Source organism: Condylura cristata, unplaced genomic scaffold, assembly GCF_000260355.1.
Source record: "Condylura cristata isolate star-nosed mole 26May11 unplaced genomic scaffold, ConCri1.0 scaffold00028, whole genome shotgun sequence".
In the NCBI taxonomy this organism is placed as follows: Eukaryota; Metazoa; Chordata; class Mammalia; order Eulipotyphla; family Talpidae; genus Condylura; species Condylura cristata.
Genome location: NW_004567129.1, coordinates 12,602,138 through 12,623,509, shown reverse-complemented (window position 1 = coordinate 12,623,509; position 21,372 = coordinate 12,602,138). Strand labels below are relative to the sequence as shown.

At 54.2% G+C, this 21,372-nt stretch overlaps 1 protein-coding gene across 2 annotated transcripts; it reads right to left on the bottom strand.

Moving 5' to 3' along the window:
• Positions 1–247: 247 nt before the first annotated feature.
• Positions 248–17,076, bottom strand: FUK (fucokinase). Of its 2 annotated transcripts, none has more exons than XM_012730675.1 (24): positions 17,050–17,076; positions 12,700–12,864; positions 11,952–12,103; positions 11,212–11,262; positions 10,313–10,438; positions 9,917–9,989; positions 9,416–9,513; positions 9,018–9,098; positions 8,294–8,413; positions 7,973–8,144; positions 7,455–7,567; positions 6,772–6,873; positions 6,493–6,663; positions 5,803–5,867; positions 5,052–5,422; positions 4,157–4,361; positions 3,853–4,019; positions 3,537–3,758; positions 3,072–3,215; positions 2,796–2,915; positions 1,899–2,086; positions 1,720–1,819; positions 1,090–1,313; positions 248–928 (listed from the first exon to the last, which is right to left on the bottom strand). In XM_012730675.1, exons 2-24 carry the CDS (start codon positions 12,779–12,781, stop codon positions 842–844), a joined length of 3,234 nt encoding a protein of 1,077 aa, XP_012586129.1. In that variant the 5' UTR covers positions 12,782–12,864; positions 17,050–17,076; the 3' UTR covers positions 248–841. The 2 variants fall into 2 exon arrangements, with proteins under 2 accessions (XP_012586129.1, XP_012586130.1); XM_012730676.1 differs by having other exon boundaries at positions 12,700–12,810; positions 17,050–17,059.
• Positions 17,077–21,372: the final 4,296 nt, after the last annotated feature.

The window sequence follows — 21,372 nt, the reverse complement described above, 5'->3', positions numbered from 1 at the left end:
GGGGCTACAGGGACCGTTTGCACTGAAATGTGAAGGCAGAAACCGCCCGCTCCCGGCAGCACATGGCTACCCCACATGGCAGCCAGTACCTCATCCAGTCCTGCACCCTCACCTCCCGCTTGCGCCCTCTGCACCAGGACCCGGCTCATCCCAGAGGCAGTTTCCTATAGTGCCAGGGTAAATGGGAATTGCTCTTGGCAGAGACAAAAAAGAGCTTTATCAGACAACCTTAGAGAGCAGAGTGGTTTATTCCAAGAAGGCTGCAGTCCTGAGTAGCTGCTGCCCTCAGGTGCTGGGTCACTGGGCAGTCTGTAGTGTTGCTGGTTAAGACCTGGGTGGGAGTGAGGTGCTGCAGCACTGCACTGGCTCACTGCCACCAACATGGACACGAACCCCCCATCCTCCCCCAGGTCAGCCTGGGAGGGAGTGTAGAGCATGAAGTCTACTCCAAACTCCAAAGCCTCACCTCAAAGGAGGCCACATGCTACCACTGCTTGCTACTCCCTTTTTCCAGGGCCTCATGGACAGTAAGAGGCCACGGAGCAAGCTGGGCCATGGGCTGCATGGGACGCAGCCTAAGACCTCCCTGTGTCCAGATGGAGCAGCGGCCAAGCCAGGGCCTCTGTCAGCCAGGAGGTTTCACTTCTATTCCCAGGCATCGTCTCTGCTTCACAACCTCCAAAAAATGTTGGGCCCAAGCTTGGGTCAACTTCCTTGAGGAGATTCACAGTAGTGGGCGGGGAGTAGGAGGCTGAAACTTCCATTGGGGAAAAGAAAAAGGATGTGACTGTCATTCTAAACTTCCTCCTCTTGCAACAGAGACATGCCTCTTAGAGGGGCATCAGGTGGCGGTCTCACACCCCAGCAGCTGCAGGCTCAGTCCCTGAGTGTCCACTTCCACCAGATGGATGCTGTAGTTCCCAAGGCCCTAGGACAAAAGGACAGGAGGGATGGAGAAGAGGCTCTGGGCACATCTCAGGTCGTGGCTGCAGGGCCAAGGGGACTTGCAGAGGGAGCTTCTGGTCAGTGTGGGCCACAGTGAAGGCCCCGGCCTCCCCCCACCTACCGCAGGCCCCAACACTCAGCTACCTGAGTCTTGGCCAGCACAGCCTCCAAAGCCTCCCTTTGCCGCGGCTCCTTGGTCAACAGATAGAGAAAGCCCCCGCCGCCTGCCCCTGCCAGGCTCTGGCCGTGCACGTGAGGGGCCAGGACATCCATGATGCGCCGCACAGCCAAGGGCTCAGAGCCTGGGGCCATGAGCTTCTTCTGCTCCCAGTACAAGGTCAGGCACTGGCCCAGCAGAGGCAGGTTTCCTGGGGTAGGAGGGAGGGGAGAGGTGTTCCTGAGCCAGGAGATTCACTCGCTGCCCTCTTAGAGGCTGGCACAGGGCCAGAGACACACTTAGGTCACATTAACCTCAGTGTGATGTTAGCTGGAATGGGGGTGCAGGGCCCACCTATGGGGCTGTTTGAGGTTGCATACTGATGGCTGAGCACAGCTGGCACCGTGCCCAGCTCTTCAGTGAAGAGTGGCCACAGCTCTGAAACCCCAATGTCCAGCTATGCGTCCGAGGCTTTGCCCCCATCTGCTTCCTGTAGATTGGGCAAGAGGATGTGTGTGCTGTCCTGAGAGCTGGCTCCCCTCTGAGTGGGACACCCAGGGAGGACAAACTCTAGGTTGTGCTCAGATGCCCTTACCTTTGGGGGACAAGCACCTCACCTTGGCGAAAGGCCTCAGCACAATTCTCCGTGTGCTGTACCAGGCTGTGGGCATTGTGCACGACGGCAGGCAGCCGAGCATACCAGTTCCTCAGCACATCCTACAGGACGGGTGCTGTGAGGAGCTGGGTCCAGTTGAGCCACCCACCTCCCCCTCTGCCCCGCCAGAGCAGCGCCCACCTGCAGCAGATTCCGTGCCAGGCGGGTCTTGCCAGTGTACACCAGGAGCAGGTGGTCATTGAGCGTCTGGAGAAAACCCTCAGGCACAGCAATGTCTTCTACCTCCACCTTCAGTGGCAGCTGAGCCCGGGAGCGCCCAACCTTGATGCCAGGCCTCAGGCCACCCACTTGATCCTGCCAGCCACCTCCTGCGAGCCCACAGCCCTATCACTGTTGGCGCCTACATAGCCCAACTTCTCTCCCAGCCCAGACTCGGTAACTCTTAAATAAGAGTATCAAAAGGAAAAAATTCCCCCTTAGCTGCCCCCTTTGCCAGTGACCACCTATCATGAGATGTGACTACTATGTGGAGGGCGGAGGCTACGGGTGACCAGGAAGATGCCACAGTCAGGCACTTGCCTTCCTAGAGTCTTGCTGCAGAAGCCTGGCATCCCAAAGTGGGCAGGGCACCCCGGGATCTGGGGCCAAACATCAGGGTGCCCACACGCCTGGGCTCCTGGCAAGGACAGTTCAATAGTGTCACAGTCACACGTGCTGGGCCCTCGTTGCCCCTGTATGTGGCCGTGAGGGTGGTGGTGGTAGAGGGGAACAAATGACCAACGAAAGGGTCAGATGGCCAGAAGGGCAGGCCAAGTCCCCTGCTCCTGTCCCCTACTCCAAGCCAGCTCTGCCCCACCCAGCCCTGAGGGACAGCACCTGGTTAACTAGGGAGCTCACACAAAGAAGGGTGCAGCACTTAGTAGGTGCTTCTCAGACACCTACTTTGAGAGAGAAACATGTCAAGCCAAAAACCACAGGAGGGAGGAGCAGAGTGGCACGGATGCGCTAAACATTTGGAGGAGCAGCACCAGGGGCCTTGAGTAGGTGCCCTCCCTCCCACTCCAGGGCAGCCCCTACCTGTGGTGAGCAGCTGCTCCAGGTGCAGCACAGAATGGATCAGGGCCTCTGTGCCCACCGCCCGGCCTGCAGCCCGCTGCAAGGCCGCCAAGGCGGCTCCCGCCAGGATGCTGCTGGTGCCTGCAGGGTGTGGAGGAGGGCACCAGGCATGAAACAGCTCTGCCAGGCCCAGTCCTGCCCCACCCACTCCCAGTGGGCAGAGGCCAAGGTGGGGATCTGAAGCGGCCAGAAGGCAGTGATGGAGCCGGTGGGCAGCATGAGACAGGACCCACTCACCGAGGCCGGAGCCATGGGGCAGCTCGGACCAGGTGTGCAGCTCAAAGCCACCCCCGAAGGTGCGCATCAGCTGCTCGCTCAGGGGAAGCTTGGAGTCGACACTCACGATCCCCGCGCAGATGAAGGCGGCCTTCAGCAGGGCCCCTGCGGAGGACCACCAGGAACTTGGTCTCCAGGAGCTGAAGCAGACAACCCCCACCTCCACTACTGCCCAGCCCAGTGTTAGACTCATCTGGTGGACAAAAGTCTAGGAGCCATGCGGATCCCATCCCCAAGCTACAAGAGCCTCTGGGTGATACAGGAAGATGGCCACCTCTCCCTCCTGCACCCCAAGCAGGCTGACTTCAGGCTCTTCCGCCAGTCTGGTCCTCAGGCCAGCCCGAGGTGGTCTAGGGTCTCCAGGGTTCAACCCCAACCCCAGCTGGCTATGTGTGCCATTTCCCAGGCAGATGCCAAAGCCCTGACCTGGAGCGTGGGGCTGACAGTAATCCCGCAGGTCATCCAGGCTCCGGCACGTGATCTTCAAGGCCATCTTGTCCTGCCTGGGCCCCACCACCAGCCACAGCTCGGGTTCCGGAATGCGGCGTGCCCTAGCCCCAATGGGCCGGCAGCCATCCACCCGCACAGCCAGGCCCAGCACTGCCCCACCAAGCTCATAGGCCAGGGGGGGCGTGTCACTCCAGCCCCCTGCAACAGTTGGATGAAATCAAGCTGGTCACAGGCTGCCGGCCAGGTCTAGAGTGGCGACCCTTGACCTCCCACCCCATAGCCAGGGACTCACCAGAGAAATCCACACGAGCTGGGCACTCAGCCACCACCCACTGCCCCAGTGCTGGCGGCTCCACAGGCTCCGTGCAGACAAAGCACTGGGCTGACATCACAGCCTGGCGGATCAGAATCTGCACAGCCCCCTCGTAGTGGCGCGCGGCTCGAACCAGCAAAGCTGGCCTGCCAGGAGGGAAGGGCCAGAGAGTAGCAGGGAGCCCCAAACGAGGGGTAGATGGCCTGGGCTTGGGACGCTGTCTGCCTGGGTGACCCGAGGGCACCCCCGCCTCTCCAGGCTTCTGACTTCTAACAGCACCCACCTGCTCAGCCATTTGTCCCGCTCCCGTGCCAGCGCCTTCACGCCAGCCTCCAGGTCCCCAAACTCTAGGTAGGAGAAGGGCCGTAGCCACTCGGGGTTGGCAGCCGGCCCACTCCGTAAACCTCCGCGGCCCTCTGCCATGCAGCCCAGTACATCTGCCACACAGGCCAGCGCCCGAGCTGCCACGTCAGGGTTTTCAGCTGCAACTGAGAGCCCAGGAGTAGGGTGAGTGGGGAGGGGGACCCATCCTCAGCCTCTTTTGAACCCAGATTCAATAATCCCCAAACACTCCAGGTCCCTCCTACCTCTCTTCTTCTGCCCACAATGTAGGTATCCCTGCCTATGAATGCATGCCCCCCTCTGTCCAGCAAAGTTCTCCCCCTGCCAGCCCCCACAGAAGTGCACTTTGTCACCCCCATCCAGCATGCCCAGAGTGGTTGAGTCGGCTCAGAGGTCAAACCACTGGGGTTCCAGTCTCAGTCCCATCAACAACCAACAGTGTGGCTTACCTGGGGGTCATTCCCCAGTCACTGGCACTGTTAATGGGGTGCTGCCTATGAGGCAAAAGCTGAGCCCCCATACAGTCTCCCACAGCTCCCATACCCTCAGGCACAGCCGCCACATCCCCCGGGGTTCTGCTGGAGCTCTCCTCCCACATCCTGGCCCCCACTCCAGAACATATGGGTTTTTCTGATATTCACAGGACCCAGAGATTTAGCCCCAGACCTCAGCCTCCTCCTGATAGGGATGAAACTTCCCAGGCACCTGAAAGTAAGCTGCGCTCTCTCCTGCTTCCCAGTCTCATGGCTCCTGCTGTGCTCAGGTTGATGACATGGGGGGCAGAGGACACAGTGGCACTGGGTCTGGCTGCCTAGACCCCAGACCAGCACACTCACCCTGGTCCAGTGTGGCCAACAGGGGCCCAGGACAGCCCTCTCGGACAGCGGCCCGGATCAGTGGGCGCAGGCTGAGGTCCTGCCGGGCCTCCAGCACGTGCTGAGCCTTATGCAGGGCCTGGCGGAAGAAGAGGTCCTGGCGGGAGGCCAGGGTGGCAGCCCGGTCCAGGAAGGGCTGTAGCTGCTCCCAAGACAGTCGCCAGGAGGCTCGCCAGGTCCGCAGGGCCTCACCCCGATCCTCTGGGGAGTCCAGCATCCACAGCACGTCCCCAGGCCCAAGGGCCCTCAAGGGGTGGAGCACGGGGAACAGGCGGGCATTGCGAAGGCAGCACTCTGCAGGGGGCGTGTCTGGGTCCCACAGGTCCCAGTCTCTGATGTGGGGGGAGAAGGCGCATGAGGGCGGGACTCGGGCTCCTGCCCAGTCACCACAGCTGGCTGCCTTTCAACTGCCTAATTAAGGGGGCCTGGGACAAACTCTTCCAGGGATAGCACAAGCTGACAATTTGGGAAGGGAGGACCTGATGCCCACTGCATTTTCCAGGTCACTCAGCAAAATCCCAAGGCCTGGGCGTAGCCATGGGTTTGGAGTTACCCACTATGGAGGTGCCGGGGCGGGTCAGGCAGGCTCTCCAAACTACCCCAGGTCCTGAGGCCTGCAGGGGGCAGGATGGGTACTGCTCTGGGTTAGGGGCAGGGTGAGTTTGGAAGAAGCGGCCACGCAGACCAAGCCCATCACGACCATCGGCCTTACCGAATGCCTGTCTTCTGGAAGAATTCACTCCAGGGCATGTTGAGATATGTGCCTTCTCCCTGGCTCTAGGGGAAGGAAAGGAAGCCTTCAGAGCTGCAGGGGGGGGACGGGAAGGGGAGCACTAAGCCAGAGTACCAGGCCTTGCTCGAGAGGGGACAGGCACAAAATTGCGCACGTTGTGAGATGCTCAGTCAAGGCCTGGATTCTCCAAAGCCACTCTCCAGGTGCCTAGAACTTGGGCAGAGTTTTAGTCCCGATTCAGCATAACTGGCTCAGGACTGGCCTGTGAAATGAGGATGAAAATCCAGCTAAGTGTCAGCACTATCACTGCTATGGCCCACCCAGGGAGCTGACCCACATGGTGCAGCAGACCTCTCCTGTCTCACCCGCTGCTCCCCTCAGCAGTGTATTCCAGCAGATCTGCCTGTTCTGCTCCCCACTCTGTCTCTGGTGAATCCTCTCACCCCCTGCTCCTCTGGTCAATACCCCAGTTCTTCTACACAAAATAAGAAAGACAATTTAAAAACTCCCCTCCCAGCAGGCCTCGCAGCTGATGAAAGGGGAGTAAGGGCATGTTAAGACCCTCATCACCACAGCTTCCTCACAGCTGATCCTTCAAGGGAGCTGAGCTGGAACCCCTGAGGCTCCCCACAGCTGAAGATAGGGGTGAAGGAGTTAGGGGGCACCTACTTCCCAGTTATCCAGATTGCCAAGGAGGGTAAAGACACAGCAGGGGGTGTCATTCAACCGCACGCGGTGTCCCTGCAGGATGATATCGTGCAGCTCCACGCCATGCAGGACCCTGGACTGGGCCTTGTCTAGGCCGCTCAGCAGGCAGCCAGCACCGACATGAATGGGGCCCTGGAGGTGCAGAGGGCAGACATCTGAGCACGGCCCAGGCATCCCTGCACACGATCAGGTGAGGCCCCACAGCCCCTGACCTTCGTCTGCTCAGGCCCTGGACCTCACCCTCAGGTGGCAGTGCTGCAGGACACTCCCAGGGCCCAGGTGGACAGGGCCCTCCAGTAGACAGCTGATCACGGAGCTCCCAGCCCCCAAGAGCTGCAGCCTCTGTGAAGCCAGAGAGAAACAGGGTCTTGAGGGTCAAGGCTGGCCCCAGCCAGAATTCCTGCCACTCCCTCCCAGACCCCAAACTGCACCGCCCTGACCTCAGCCTCAGGCCAACTCCAGTCCACTTTGTTCATGCTGCTTCCCTGGGGTGCGTACTCCCTGCATTCTCCTCCAGAGCAAATCTTATCACAATAACGGAGCTCCCCCCAGGTGACAGCTCCCCCCAAAATCCTTTCCCACCTGTCCAGTACCCCCACCTCCCCCACCCTGATGGTCACCTCTAAACTCTACCTGTCTCCTCCCTCCACACCATGGCACCAACCAGGCCCATCATCTGAAATGTGCCCATCTCCCCAAGTGGGAGTGGGGCATCTTCTCTAGCTTCTCAATCAGACAGACCTGGATGTAGAAGCCTGATGTGACCGCTTACGAGCTCTGTGACCATTGGCAAGTTACTCAACTTCTCTGACCTCCCAGTGAGCATGTGTGAAATACACTCACTAGTAAACTGTCCCAAGTGTGGACAATTCCCTCCCCCAGCCCCCCCACCTCAACTGTCCCCAGGCACCCGCAGGTCTTACCTCCACCTGAGAGTGCACCACCTGGGCCTTGGGAGCCCCGGGGATTGTGAGGCTGCGCAGGAACTCACTGGCCGAGTTGGTCATGTAGCTGTAGCTGCCACCGGGGACATATGCTGAAAGATACAAGTGCTGGTTGCCAGCCCCGTGCCTGCTGCTGCTTAGACCTCGGGCACAGACACCCATCCGCAGACACTTCCGCAGCAGGTCCTGGGAGGACAGGCATGGTGTAGAGCTCAGTGTGCCGAAGGGGAAGCTGAGATGCAGAGAGACTCAGGAACCTGCCTCAAGCCACACAGCTAGGACGTAAAGAGACAGGACCTGGTGCCAGGCTGACACAACAAAGATGGGAAGAGAGCTACCTCAGTGCTGGGGACTCTGGGTTGGGAGAGGGTGGGAGTCCAGTCCTGCAACAGGGCAACTTGTCTGGAGTCCTGTGCCAGGGAGAGGGAGCTTTGCCCCAGGAGTTCTCGTCTCATGTTCTCCCATCCCAGAGAGCAGGAGCGTCAAGGAGTACCCACCCATGGTGAGGGGCTGATCGCGAAGCTCCCTCCACAGCTCGGCCCGGGCTCTCTGCAGATACCCCTCGACGTCCACGTCCCTGCGCCCCATCTCAGGGGGCTTCCCCACCAGGAAGTCCTGTCTGCTCACGTTCTGAGCCATGCAGAGCAAGATGTCAAAAAACAGAGACACCTGGGTAGAGGTAGAAAGCACAACTACTGGGGGGATTCCTAGGAAGAACTGGGGCATTCCCACCACCTCCAGAGATGCTAACCCCAAGAGGGGAAGAGACTGACTGAGGTCACAGCCTCATCACTGGGGCCGGCCCCTTCCTCGGTCACCTGCATGGGTTGGGCTCCGGAATCCAAGCCCATGTAGGTGCAGGCGTCCAGGGGTGGGCTCACGTGGGTGGCCAGGAGGTGCTCCGCTGTCTCCACAGAGAAGAAAACAAGCCCGGAGACCTGCAGGGGCCCACACAAGAATCAAGTGGGGGGGCCCTGGAGCCAGTCTTGAACATGAGTTGGGGAAGCACATGCAGGTGAGTCAAACAAGCCAGTTGCCATGACAGCAGTGTCCTTCATCTTCTGGACACTCCAGCGCCAGACCTGAGGCAGCTGCTACCAAAAGGTGCCCCTCAGCAGGCACCTGGTGGGCCTCCCCCCAACTTGCAGGCTCCTTCTCGAACCCAATTTTCCATCTTTCCCATGGAGCAGCTCCAGACTTTTACCTACTACATCAAATCTTGTCCTTCATCTAGAAGGGTTCCCAGAATCAGGTTCTAGACCTCTTCCAAGCTTCATTCCCAAACTCATTCACCACCCAGTTCTAGCCTTTCTGTCCTGGGATGAGACCCTGAATTCCAAGACTTTCCCAGATTCTGGCTACACCTGTTACCCTTCATGCCAGCTCCAGATCTTCCTCAGATTCTGGTGCTAATCTGCCCCCAGAATCTTTTAGAAGGAGCAGGACTCTGCCCTCGAATGGAAAGGCAAACCCTACCTCCCACCCCAGAATGTTCCAGAAGCGTTCCCCCCCCCAACCCCAGTCTGGGGCTGGCAGACATACCAGTGGCACCTGCCCATCAGGCTGGGCACACCGTTGTATTTCTGTCTCACTGCCCTGGTAGTAAATGTCCAAAACGAAGCCCTGTGTGGGAGCAGAAAACAGTCAGGGAAGTGGGAGGAAGAAGGGCAGGGGGTGGTGTTCTACAGCTTATGTGGCAGGAAGTGGTGTCCTGCCCAGGTCCCGCCCCTGCCAGCAGAGGGCAGACTTTGCATGTTGTCACAGCCTGAGCACTGAGCCTGGCACCGAGGCCGGTTGCAATTCATTTTGGTCAAAAGACCAAATGCGCACAAGAGCAGGGGAAATCCCTCTGCTCCAGACCATGCCAGGAAATCCAGGGCGAGAGGCTGGCCCAGAGCACCAGGATTAGGCCAGCCCAGACCGCAGCCCCAGCGCACTACCTGGGAGTCAGCAAGATAGATGCCATGTTTCCGAGCGTAGGCTGGGCTCCCTGGAAGGGCAATCACTCTGGCTCCCCGGAAGTCATCCCAGCTGATTCCTGTGGGTGGGGCAGTTAGTTCCTTCCCCTGGGGCCCCAACCTGGCCAGGAGGAGGCAAGCAGTCAGGCAGGGCTGGGGTATCCAGACACCCCAAGAAAGGGAATGTGGTATCCCCTTTCTATGCCTAAAGGGACATTGCCTGGGGAGAATGATAGCTGCCCAACCTACAACCTTCCGCAGATCCCCGAAGGGCAGAAAGCAGCAGCAGGCCTGGGATCCCCATTCTGTAGACAGGCAGACCGAAGCCCAGCAGGGGACACCCTGCCTCTGGGTCTGGCTTCATTGTCCACACCCTACAGCTTCTCTTCTGAATGGGGCAGCAGGCCAGGCCCAGAGACAAGGTGGGAAGCAAAGGGAGTGACTGTCTCTGGGTGTGACTACAAAAGGCAGGCTCGTTCTTACCTGGGTTTGGAGGGACAGACAACATCATGTCGGTGCTACAGACCCACACACCTGGAGGGGAGCCTGGGCCCAGCTGTAGGGGAGAAAGAAGGCAACCGCTGGCCCCGGCTTTCCTCTGCTGCCACGCAGCCCTGTCTCGCCTGTTCCTGTGCTCCAGCAGGACTCTTGCTCTACCAGCCTCCCCAGACCCAGACTCCTGGGCTAATCCTTTCTAGCATGTCCTGGGGCCACACCTCCCCCCCAAGACCAGCTTTCTGAAGCTCTAACTATCTCTGGGTACCCTAAAGTCCTCCATCTGGGTGTCTCCACCTGGACTAGCACAGACTAGAGCTGGTGCTCTGTGTGAAAGCTGGGGTTCTTGATGGCATAAAGCCCCAAAGCTGCTGCCCGCCTTACTCGATGGCTCATGATGTCCAGCAAGCAGTCCAGGTTACAGACCGCAGCCTCCACCGGCGCCTGGGGGTTCTCCACAGGGAGGCAGACGAAGGCCCGGCCACAGTCATCAAAGGGGAAGTCTCGGCCCTGAGACAGGAGGGGAGACAGCGGAAGGAGGTCTTTAGACAGGGAGTCTGCGGACACCCCATCTGCTGTGCAAGAGCAGAAGGCCATTAGGCAAGAGGTCATTTAAAAAATATCTCCCTGGTGACACAAGGGGTTAAGTCACAGACTATGAAGCCACCCACAGCCACTGCAGCATGTGTTCGATCCCCGGCCAAGGAGCTGACCCTCATGGCGCAGCAGACGTCTCCTGTCTCGCCTGCTGCCCCCCTCAGCGGTGTATTTCAGTCAGTCTGCCTGTTCTGCTCCCCACTCTGTCTCTGGTGAATCCTCTTATCCTTCCCCCCACCCCCGCACCTACAGCCTGCACCTCAGCTCTTATATGCATAAATTAATACGGCTGCTCACAGTCAGGCAGGCAGTTTTAAGAACCTACCTGGGTCATCCCAGCACATCTGCCCTAAAGGAGAACTGTTACATCCTCATTTTACAGATGAGGAAACTGAGGTCTAGAGAGGGTCCGATGATTTGCCCGAGGTCACTTTCAAGTCAATGCAGAGTTAGATGAGCTTTTGAATCACTGTCTAGCGTTCTACCGGGAGGACACACAGCGTATGTATAGCTAGTTCCCCATTTTTGGACCTTTGGTTCAATTCCCATTCAATTCTTATGTATTTGCAGAATGAACACCTTGCACATACACAAAGGCAGGAGACCCCTGCAGTCCTCTCCCACCCAAGGATCCATGGGTCCAGCCTTCGAAACCACCCATGCACCACATTCCACAGTCTACTGACCATGTGCAGGATCAGGATCCAGGCTGAATGCAGGACATCGGATGTAACCACCTGTCAAGAGTAGGAGACCGTGTTAACAGAGACCTGGGCAGATGGTACCCAAGGAGGTACCCTCTTGTCCTTGGTTGGGGGGGGGTGCCCAACATAAATCCACTCAGGAAACCAAAGAAAAAGAGGTAGACCCCTGGCTACAGGCAGGCAGGAGTCCGCCCTGGCCTTTCTTCCATAACAGAGCCCAGCGGCCCTTCTCTGAGGCTTCTCCCTAGCCCCTGGCTTTAGGGTCAAGCACACGGAGCTCACTGGCTCTCAGGGTAGGTCAGCTCCGTGGCAGCCACACTGTGGTCCTGCTCTGCCAGGCCTCCTCCCTCATCAGAGAACACCCTCCCTGCCCAGGCCCATCAGAGACTCCCATGCCCTGCCCAAGTCACATCTCAGCTCCGACAAAGAGTTGCCATGTGGAAAAAAGAGTAAGGATAGCAAGAGCCTGGCATTTGTCCGGAGAAGCCAGAACATGTAATCCCACGGTACTAGCTCCCACTTTGTAAAACAAAGGCTGGTCCAGCCTTCTGCCTTCACTGGATGAGTCTGCACAATCCCAGAGACAGAAACTGAGGCCAAGTGATGAACTGCCCGAGGCAATGAGCCCGAGGAGCTGGGGACCTTGACAGACACTGCTGTTGTGACTCCCACCGTGTGGAAGGGACGTGTGCCCGCAGAGGGTAGCCTTCCCGAGCACTCACCGTGAAGCCTGCCCGGGCACTCAGGTGTTCTGCAGCCACTAGCAGGGCATTGAGGGTGGCTCCTCCGCTGCCCACACGCATTTCAGGGTCCTCCACGGCCAGCAGCAGTGTCCCGGCAGGGATCTGCTCCCGCTTCTGCCTCAATTCCAGCTCTATGGTCAGAACACAGACTGGGGCCTGTTTCTCTGCCTCCCCACCCTGGTCCAAATCACCTGGAGCAAACCTACTGGCAATCACTATTTCATCTTCTTTGAGCAGTTTCTCAAGTAGGAACTCAGAAGAGTGTCACCCAACCTTACAAGGTAAGTGTAATTACTTCCATTTTACAGATGAGAAAACTGAGCCTGAGAAGTCACATAATGTGACTGAGGTCACATGGCTAGGATGTGGCAGAAAATGGATCTGAGCCCAGGTCTCCCTGGCTCCTAGGAGTGGTAAGGGAGAAGGTGGGGGTTCTTTTTTTTTTTTTTAATCCATTCATCTATGCATACAGAACTGGGGTACAGGCCAGAGGTGCAGGGATGGTGAATGGCTTCACCAGACACAGAGCTGGGAGCAGGACAGGCAGACCTACTGAAATACACTGCTGAGGGGAGCAGTAGACGGGTCAGCTCCTGGGCAGGGGATCGAACTCACACTGAAGAAGCTGCGGCCAGCTTGCAGTGCTGTGTCCCAACCCATTGCGCCACCAGGGAGAGCCAGGTGGGGTTTCTATATCAGGGGCAGAGAGGAAGGGAGCATCACTTACCTCTCTGGAAGACCTGGACGCAGTCCTTGTACTGGCATGTTAGGATGATAACTGTCCATTCAACCCCCGTTGGCTGCTCCATTCTGCCCAAAGTCGAGGGGCTTCCTGAGGCTGAGACACGTGTGTGTGGGAACCTTTTGGAACAATTATGATACCTGGGCCTCCCTGGAGGTGCAAGGGATTAAGTCACACACTGTGAAGCTATCACCAGCCACTGCAGTGTGAGTTCCATCCCCAGCCAGGGAGCTGACCCACAGGGCACAGCAGACCTCTCCTGCCTCCCCCACTGCTCCCCTCAGCAGAGTACTTTGTCATTCTGCCTGTTCTGCTTCCTGCTCTGTCTCTGGTGAATTGTTACACCCCCTCCACTGCTGGCCAGTATCCCAGTTCTTTTTTTTAAGATTTATTTATTTATACCTATAAGAATGAGGGTACAGGCCGGAAGTGTTGGGGGTGGGGATGGTGAGAGGATTCCAGAGACAGAGTGGAGAGCAGAACAGGCAGATTGACTGAAATATACTGCCACTACTGAGGGGATCAGCGGGCAGGACAGGAGAGGTCTGCTGAGCATGTGGGTCACCTCCATGGCTGGGAATAGAACTTGTGCTTCAGTGGCTGTGGATAGCTTCATAGCGCTGTGCTTTAATCTGTTGAGCCACCAGGGAGGGCCCATCAGTTTTTGTATGTATAAATAAATAAAATAAATATTTTAAAACTTATATTTAAAGCTTCTATTTGGTATTCGGTGAATTGTAACACAGGTGTGCATTCTTATCGGCCCCACCACTATCTCCATCCAAAACAACTCCCTCGAGTAACTATGGTTTCCCCCTCCTCAGTCCCTCGATCCAGAAAAACACTGATTGGTTTCCATAGGGAGAGCAGGGATGTAACTTTCTGAGCTGCCTCCTTTCCCTCACCAGTAGTGCCTCAGAGATGCATCCAAGTGGGCTGCACACGTCAGCACTGCACGGGGGTTCCATCCGCCCACTGGGGGGCATTTATGCTGTCCCCAGCTTTGGGCAATTGTGCATAGAACTGCTATAAACATTTGTGTGCAGGTTTGGTGTGAATGTGAAACTTCCTTTCTCCAGGTAGACACCCAGGGGTGGGATGGCTGGGTCTTGTGATAAGTGTATCTTTGACTTTCTCCATCTGGGTCATGCGATTTCCTCAGGAGGGCACCAAATGGGGTGCACAAAAGGCCCCACCTTAAAGCAAGGGGCTGCCCATATCTCATATCTAGCTACTGGTGGTAGCTGGGAGCAAGGGAGAGAGGAAAGCAGGTGCTAATCTCCCAGGCTCCTGAGGCTGAGGGTAACTCCATGGAGAATGAGGCGGCTGTGGGTAGGCCCTACCAGACTATTCGAGGGGGTCTGGGCAGGGCGCCCACAACACGCACAACAGGGACAGCAGAGAGGATCTCACCCAGACACTGCAACCCCACCTGTCAGCCACCTTTTTAACCAGGACACTCTGAGCAAGCGAGGGGCAGGGGAGGCCAAAGGCCAAAGCTCTGGTGTCACTCCCTCCTATTCTCTCCAACACAGCTCTCCTACCGGGTGGAAAACACATCTGACTCCAGAGTTCCTGGCCTCCCCAAGACCAACTACAAAGGACTCCCCAGGAGTGTCCTGACATCTACCACCTGCAGGGCTCTGGCTGCTGTCCCAGTGGCAGCTCCCCTACTTCCCTTCCACTCAAAGCCCCCCATGAGGAGGGGTGGTGGGAGTCAGCTATATGCAGTTCTCGAGGTGCATGTCCAGCAAGTAGCCCACGCCCTAGCCAGAGCAGGAAATCTGAGCCTCAGCAATAGTTCCTTCTTACGCCAGATTCTGCTGCCAACAGCCCATAGTTAAAACTGACAGACACCACCACTTAGCAACGCTCACACTCCCATGAGCCTTCAGGGAAAATCTCCACCACTAACAGAAATTGCTCTGTTCCCTGCTCAGCCCAGGAGGGAAATCCAGAGGGGAAATTTGAGCTAGCAATTTTGGTCAGACACCTGAGGACAAAGGCATTTCCCAGCTGCCCAGACCTTCTCAGGAGAGAGGGTGGTGAAGGATTCCAGTTGGCCACTAACTCACTGTGTGATCTGCAGCACTCTACACTCTTCAGCCCCCTGCAGCAGGGAGTGTAACTGACAGATGTTCCCAGCTTGTTCATATGGAGGCCAAATGTTCAGCCCATTGCACCAAACCAGTAAGTCAGTGCAATAGGGACAAGAGAGACCATCCCTATAAGAGAAGGATGCTCTGAAAAGGCAGCCTCGGCTCCAGGTCTCCCCAGTGGCCTGGCAGAAAGTCTTAGAAGTGCACTGCAGGCGCCTGTGCAGTGCACCCCAGCAAGCAAGGGAGTGAGCAGTTCCTGAACCCCTATGTAAGATTGGAGTCCATCTTCCTTGGCATTTGCTCTTCCAAAGGACTCTGCACAACCCCCAGGACCTCTCCTTGGGTGTTCAAATTTTTATTCTATCTCTGATAAACTTTACATTTTGCTTCTGCTAAAAAAAAAAAAAAGTGCACTGCAGCCTGCCTACCCATCCTTCCTTCAGTCCAATGCTCCTTCACAGGGAAACTGACAGCCGTTACTCCTCCAGTTCTCACTCTTTCTTTCTCCCAATAAATGTCTTCTAAATCTAATCCCATCAAGGTACATGCTTCCCCAAGGATCTGCACCAGTATGGGGAGTATAATGTCATCCCCCTCTTGGCACCTTAAAAGGAAAAATCACTGCGAGAACATCCTAGTTAATGCTCAGGAAGTACTATTTCTATGAAGACACAGAGTGATGAAGTAACTTGCCCAAGGTCACCCAGCTGTCAAGTGGCAGAGTCAAATTTGACCCCAGACCCCTTTTTCCAGGGTCATTTCTGTACCTCTACACTGAACTTATTTTGCAGGATTGGAGAGAGAACAAAAGGAGTAAACATGTAAAGTGCTCATTATGTACTAGCTATTATAATTCGTTAAAGCAAATTACAATAAAGTGAGGATGTTAATGATCACAGGAACTGAGCTCACTCACTTTAGTCCACAGTTAAGGCACTGATTTTTCATCCTGTCACATCCCTATAAGATAAGTGTTATTATCTCCACTTTACAGACACTAGCATATGCTGCAGCCACACCAGGGACCTGGTCTCTCTGATTCTTATTCAAGTGATGACGAAAATGAGGTTTGGTCCCAGGCAAAGGTATTAAAGGGACCAAGGAAGAAATGCCCCAAGGAGAGTTCAACACCCAGGAAATCTGTGTCTTGATCCGAGCATAGTGGTTGGGAGAACTGGGCATGGCCAAAGGGAACTGGGCAGCCCTATCTGGACTGTGCCCTACCAGAGACTGGAGCAGAACAGTCAGGACTGGAAATCAGCCCTCACAGTTCTGTCTCGGTCTCTATCTCTTCCTGTGTGCTCTTGAGCAGGTTACTTAATCTGAGTCTCAGTTTTCTAATGTGAAAACGAGGGCCAAAGATGCCATTCTCCCAAGACAATTATTGCCAGCATTAAATAAAGTATAAAATATGTGCAACAGAATAAGGACCTAGTGAATGCTAGGTCTCTCCATCAGGCAAAAATGTGTCAGGTGGAATTTAGGCTGTGCTATCTTCTGGGTCAAAGATACCCCATAGGAAAAATCAGGGAAAGCTTGGGGGGAAATCAAGCAAGGCTGAGGAGCAGGCCTTGCCAGATCAGTGAGAAGATATTTTGAGAAGACAAAAGGTGGAATGATAGCGGTAGTTAACACTTAGGAAGTGTTTTTTTTCAGGCACCATGCCAAAGGTCTTGCAGGATCAGCTCATATAATTCACTCCACAGCCCTAGGAGTTGGATCTTATCACACCCATACAGCAGGTAAGTAAACTGTAGCTTAAAGAGGTGAAATAGCCTGCCCAAAGCCATACACAGATAGTACAGGCAGGCTAGGTGTGTCCCACTCCAAAGTTCAGGTCTTAACCACCCTGGGGAAACAAGACAAGGACTCCTGGAGTCCTGCTCTCTGCCATATTTACATTTGTTTAGAAATCGTAGGGAAAAATACAGTTTCCGCAGCACTTCATCCACTGAGGGCAGGTAAAAATACTTTTAATGTCATCAGTCATATCCTGCCCAAATCAGCATAGGCCTGATGCTCCCTGCCCAGTCCCGGGAGTCCCCAGGTCGCCGCAGCACCGGCCGGGTCCCAGAGGTCGGATTGCAAGACCAGGGTACAGTTCCCCGAGACGCTTCCCTACACGGAACCAGGCGGCAAGAGGTCCGGCCCGCTTCTTTCAGTCTAAGAAGGTGGGCGGGAAAGAATAGCTGGGGAACCAGGGGTGCGCCGTTGGGACTCGCGTGGATCCACGTACCTGCCTCCGCCTGGCGCTGGTCCTGGAGCGGGTTCTTTAACCAGGTAGCTTGTGCCTTCGCAGGGCACCCTGGGAAATGTAGTTTTACCCCACCGGCCGACCCCGCCTTCCTTGCCCTCAAAAGAGTGTGTTAGCGTCCTAGCCCCTTCAAGCGGATGTCGGGACGGCCCTTTTCTTGTGCGGAAGGAACATTTGATTATCGAGGGAGGTGAAGTGCGAAAGAAGCTCGGTAGGCAAAACTCCAACTACTGATAAAACTACAACTCCCAGATCTAATGCGCCTTAAAGACGCCGGCTTGTTTCTAGAATTTAGGATTCCAGGTCTTGTGTTATATGTGGGTCTTTTGTTTTTTAACCCCTGGCCCGGGGTTGGAGCTGCTGTTTTTCTCGGAGAAAAGAAACATCATCCATCGGAAAGAGGGGCGGAAACTACAAATATTTTCCGAACATAAGTGGCTACCTGCTGTTTAACGTTTGTCAGTGCTTCCTGCTTGTTTCATCACGTGGGTTCTTCCAGAAGAAACTTTCCTATTCTGCGTTGGGAGGAAGATCTGCAGACCCTTAAGGAAAGTTGTGAATGGAAGCACTGTTTACAATACCGGGGAACTGGAAACATATTGTGTTGTGTTTCTAGGGTACTGGAAAAATAGACTAGGTCCTTCCGTACAATGGAATATTATGTGGGATAGAGCTGCTGGTACATAAACGTTCGTGGCATTTTGTAAGAGGGAAAGAGGCAAGTTCTAGAACTCTACGGGAAACCACCGGTGTCAAAATGATGCTGTGGGCAGGACCAGAACTGGAAAGAAGCACACCATGGAGCAGAGACCACCTGGAGGGGATAGTCAAGGAATAATTGTATCTTTATTTGTATTGCTTTTTTCTTGTCTGAATGTACTTTCCAAATCTGCTGTCGTTAATAGGGAGCCTGAGAGGCCCCGTCATCAGGTTCAAAGGAGATAGGGAACCCTGTTGCAACTCTCTGTGATCACCTGGCGACTCTGTCTCTTGTCTCCCTCTGTGCAATGTGTTAGTAACAGTATCAAGTGACTGCGATTGTTGTGAGGTTAAAATAAATGCTGAGGGCAGCAGCAGGGTCAGTAGAGGTCTGACATGCCATGTGGGGCATCTAGCTGGCCAGGAATCCAACTTGTGCTGCAGTGGCTGCAGATCACCTCATAGTGCTGCACATTAACACATACACCACCAGGGAGGGCCCTAAAATAATTTATTGAATGACTGAAGAGCTGTCCCTTGCTTAGCTCCCATTATCCTACCTCCAACCAAAAATCTCTCTCCTTCCCTCCATCTTCTCCCACTGGAGACATTCCTACCCCCCTTCCCTTCACTCAGGTCTCATCCTCCTACCCCCACTTCTGAGAACCCTGAAGTCCTCCCAGGAAGTGATATGACTCTTCCCAGTGTTGCTGTTCTCAGCCATCACCACTCTGCAGTGCAGTGGGATACAGGGCTGCCTGCTGCTGCTTGAGGACAGCGATGAGCCCAGAACTCAAAGGAAAGGGCTTACCCCACTCCCAGAGCAGACATGTTCTAGGAAGTTTTGTTTATTTATTTATTTTTTGTTAGGAAGGTTTTTTGTTTGTTTTTTTAAAAAAGGTGAAGCCGGGTACAATCTGTCAGCAACAGAAACAGAAATGCATAGGTCTGTGCTTTGTATATGGCCCAGTGTCTTGTGTACAGAACCAAGAAAAAAACTTCTGTTATAATATAGAATAGTCTAGCAGTTAACTACAAGAGTTTGAAAACAGACACACCCTCCCCAGTTCCCTTACTGTGTACGTAAGCCGCTGCTTGACCCTCTTTAAGCCTCTGTTTTTCATTTCTAAGAATATAATAGTATTTACCTAATCGGGCTGTTAGAAGGATTCAATAGCTAGTGTACATAAAGGATTTAGCACTGTGTTGGCACAAAGTAGCCAGCCAACTTCCCTATTAAACAAACACATATTGCCAGAATGTGAGCTCCTAGTTCTAGAAGCTTTCTTAGAAACGATGCAACTTTCAGGACCCTGCATGAGATGTATGACTGCTCTGCATGGCCAGAAGTCCTTCTGGGAGCCAAGACCACCCACTGAGGCTGGGCTCCATAGATGTAGAGCCTGGCATTCTTGGGCAAAGGACTTATTAGAGCCGTGAGGGAAGCAGGGTAGGGCAGAGGAAGCAGCCAAGCTTGTCGATTCAGCTAAGTCTGATCCTGCAGGGAGCTCTGGAGGATAAGATGTATCACAAGGTTATCCCTCTCAGTCAGGGAGCTGGGGCCTCCCTGGTGGTGCAAGAGGTTAAGTCATAGCTATCACGCTATCGACAGCCACTGCAGCACCAGTTCAATCCCCAGCTAAGCAGACCTCTCCTGTCTCTCCCACTGCTCCCCTCAGCAGTCAGTCTGCCTGTTCTGCTCTGCACTCTGTTTCTGATGAATCCTCTCACTGCCCACATCTCTGGCGTATAGCCCAGTTTATCAATATTTCTTTAAGGTCATTTGTACCCACAAAAACTGGTTTTCTGCTATCCAGTAACTTGTTATTTGGTGGAAGAAAAACAAGACATCTACCACTGAAGCACCCTCACTTCCATTCATTTAATATTTTACTTGGATCATCAATATTTAATGCATTTTTAGTTTTCCTTTTTAAGATTTCTTTTATGGGCCCTCCCTGGTGGCATAGCACTAAGAAACTAAAGCTACTTCAGCATGAGTATGCTCCCCGCCCCAGAGGTGATCCACATGGCCTGGCAGACCTCTCCTGACCTGCCTGCTGCTCCCCTCAGCAGTGTACTTCATCAGTCTGCCTATTCTGCTCCCCACTCTGTCTCTGCTGAATCCTCTCTTTACCCCTGCACCTTTGGCCTATACCCTAGTTCTGTGTGCATAAATAAATAAATCTTTAAAAAAAAAAGATTTATTTATGTTCATACAAGAACGGGGATAGACCAGAAGTGTTGTATTTACCAGAGTAGAGTGAGAGGATTTACCAGAGACAGAGTGGGGAGCAGAACAGGTGAATCTACTGAAATACACTGCTGAGGGGAGCAATGGGTGAGATAGGAAAGATCTGATGTGCCATGTGAGTCACTTCCCTGGCCTGGGATGAAACTCGGGGATGGAATTCAAGGCACTGGCTGCATATAGTTTCATAGTGCTGAGATTAACCACTGTACCACCAGAGAGGACCAAGACATCATTTTTCATTTATCGGATTGACAAAGATCAAAAAGCTTGTTAAGTATCTTGGCAATTATTTGGGGGTAACAAACTTTCTTATACATTGCTGTTATGAATGGAAATGCCTATAGACTCTACAAACATGTTAATATCTTCAGAATTATACTGCACATACCATTTGACATAGCAATTTTTCTTTTAAAATTTTTATTTATTAATTTTTCATATAAGAACTGGGGTATAAGACAGAGGTATGGGGTGGTGGGAGGATTCACCAGAGACAGAGTGGGGAGCAGAACAGGGGAATCTACTGATCTACACTGCTGAGGGGAGCAGCAGGGCAAACAGAAGAGGTCTGCTGTGCCAGGTGGGAACTTAAACCCATGGAGGTGATAACTCTGAGATTTAAAATTCTAGGCCACCAAGGAGGTCCCTCAATTTTTTTGTGTGAATATCCTATTTGCAGAAGTTCAAAAGTGACATATAGAGATGGATACTTACTACAGCACTGTAAAGCAAAGTTTAAAATTGAGTTGGGGCCTCCCTAGTGATGCAAGGGATTAAGCCTCAGCACTATAAAGCTATTGTCGGCCACTGCAGCAGGAGTTCGATCCCCACTGTCTCTGGTGAATTCTCTACTCCCCTGCACCTCTGACTATACTCCAGCTCTTACATGTATAAATAAATAAATAATTTTTAAAAGGTATATCAATTATGTTTTAATTTGCATTTCTCTTATGAAGAGTAAAGCTCCAAGAAAAGAAGTTTGGGGCCCTTCCAGGGGTGCAAGGAATTAAGTCTCAGCACTATGAAGCTGTCCACAGCCACTGCAGCGAGAGTTCAATCCCCGCCCAGGAGGTAGGTGACCCACATGGCTTGGCAGACCTCTCCTGACCTGCCCACTGCTCCCCTCAGCAGTGTACTTTGTTCATCTGCCTGTTCTGCTCCCCGCTCTGTCTCTGGTGAATCCTCTTACTCCCCCACCCTTGCACCTCTGGCCTGTACCCCATTTCTGTATGCATAAATACATAAAATCTTTAAAATGAAGAAATAAATATTTTTTAAAAAGAAATGAAGTGTGGGCCCTCCCTGATGGCGCAGCGGGTTAAAGCACAGCACTGAGAATCTAAAGCCGCTTC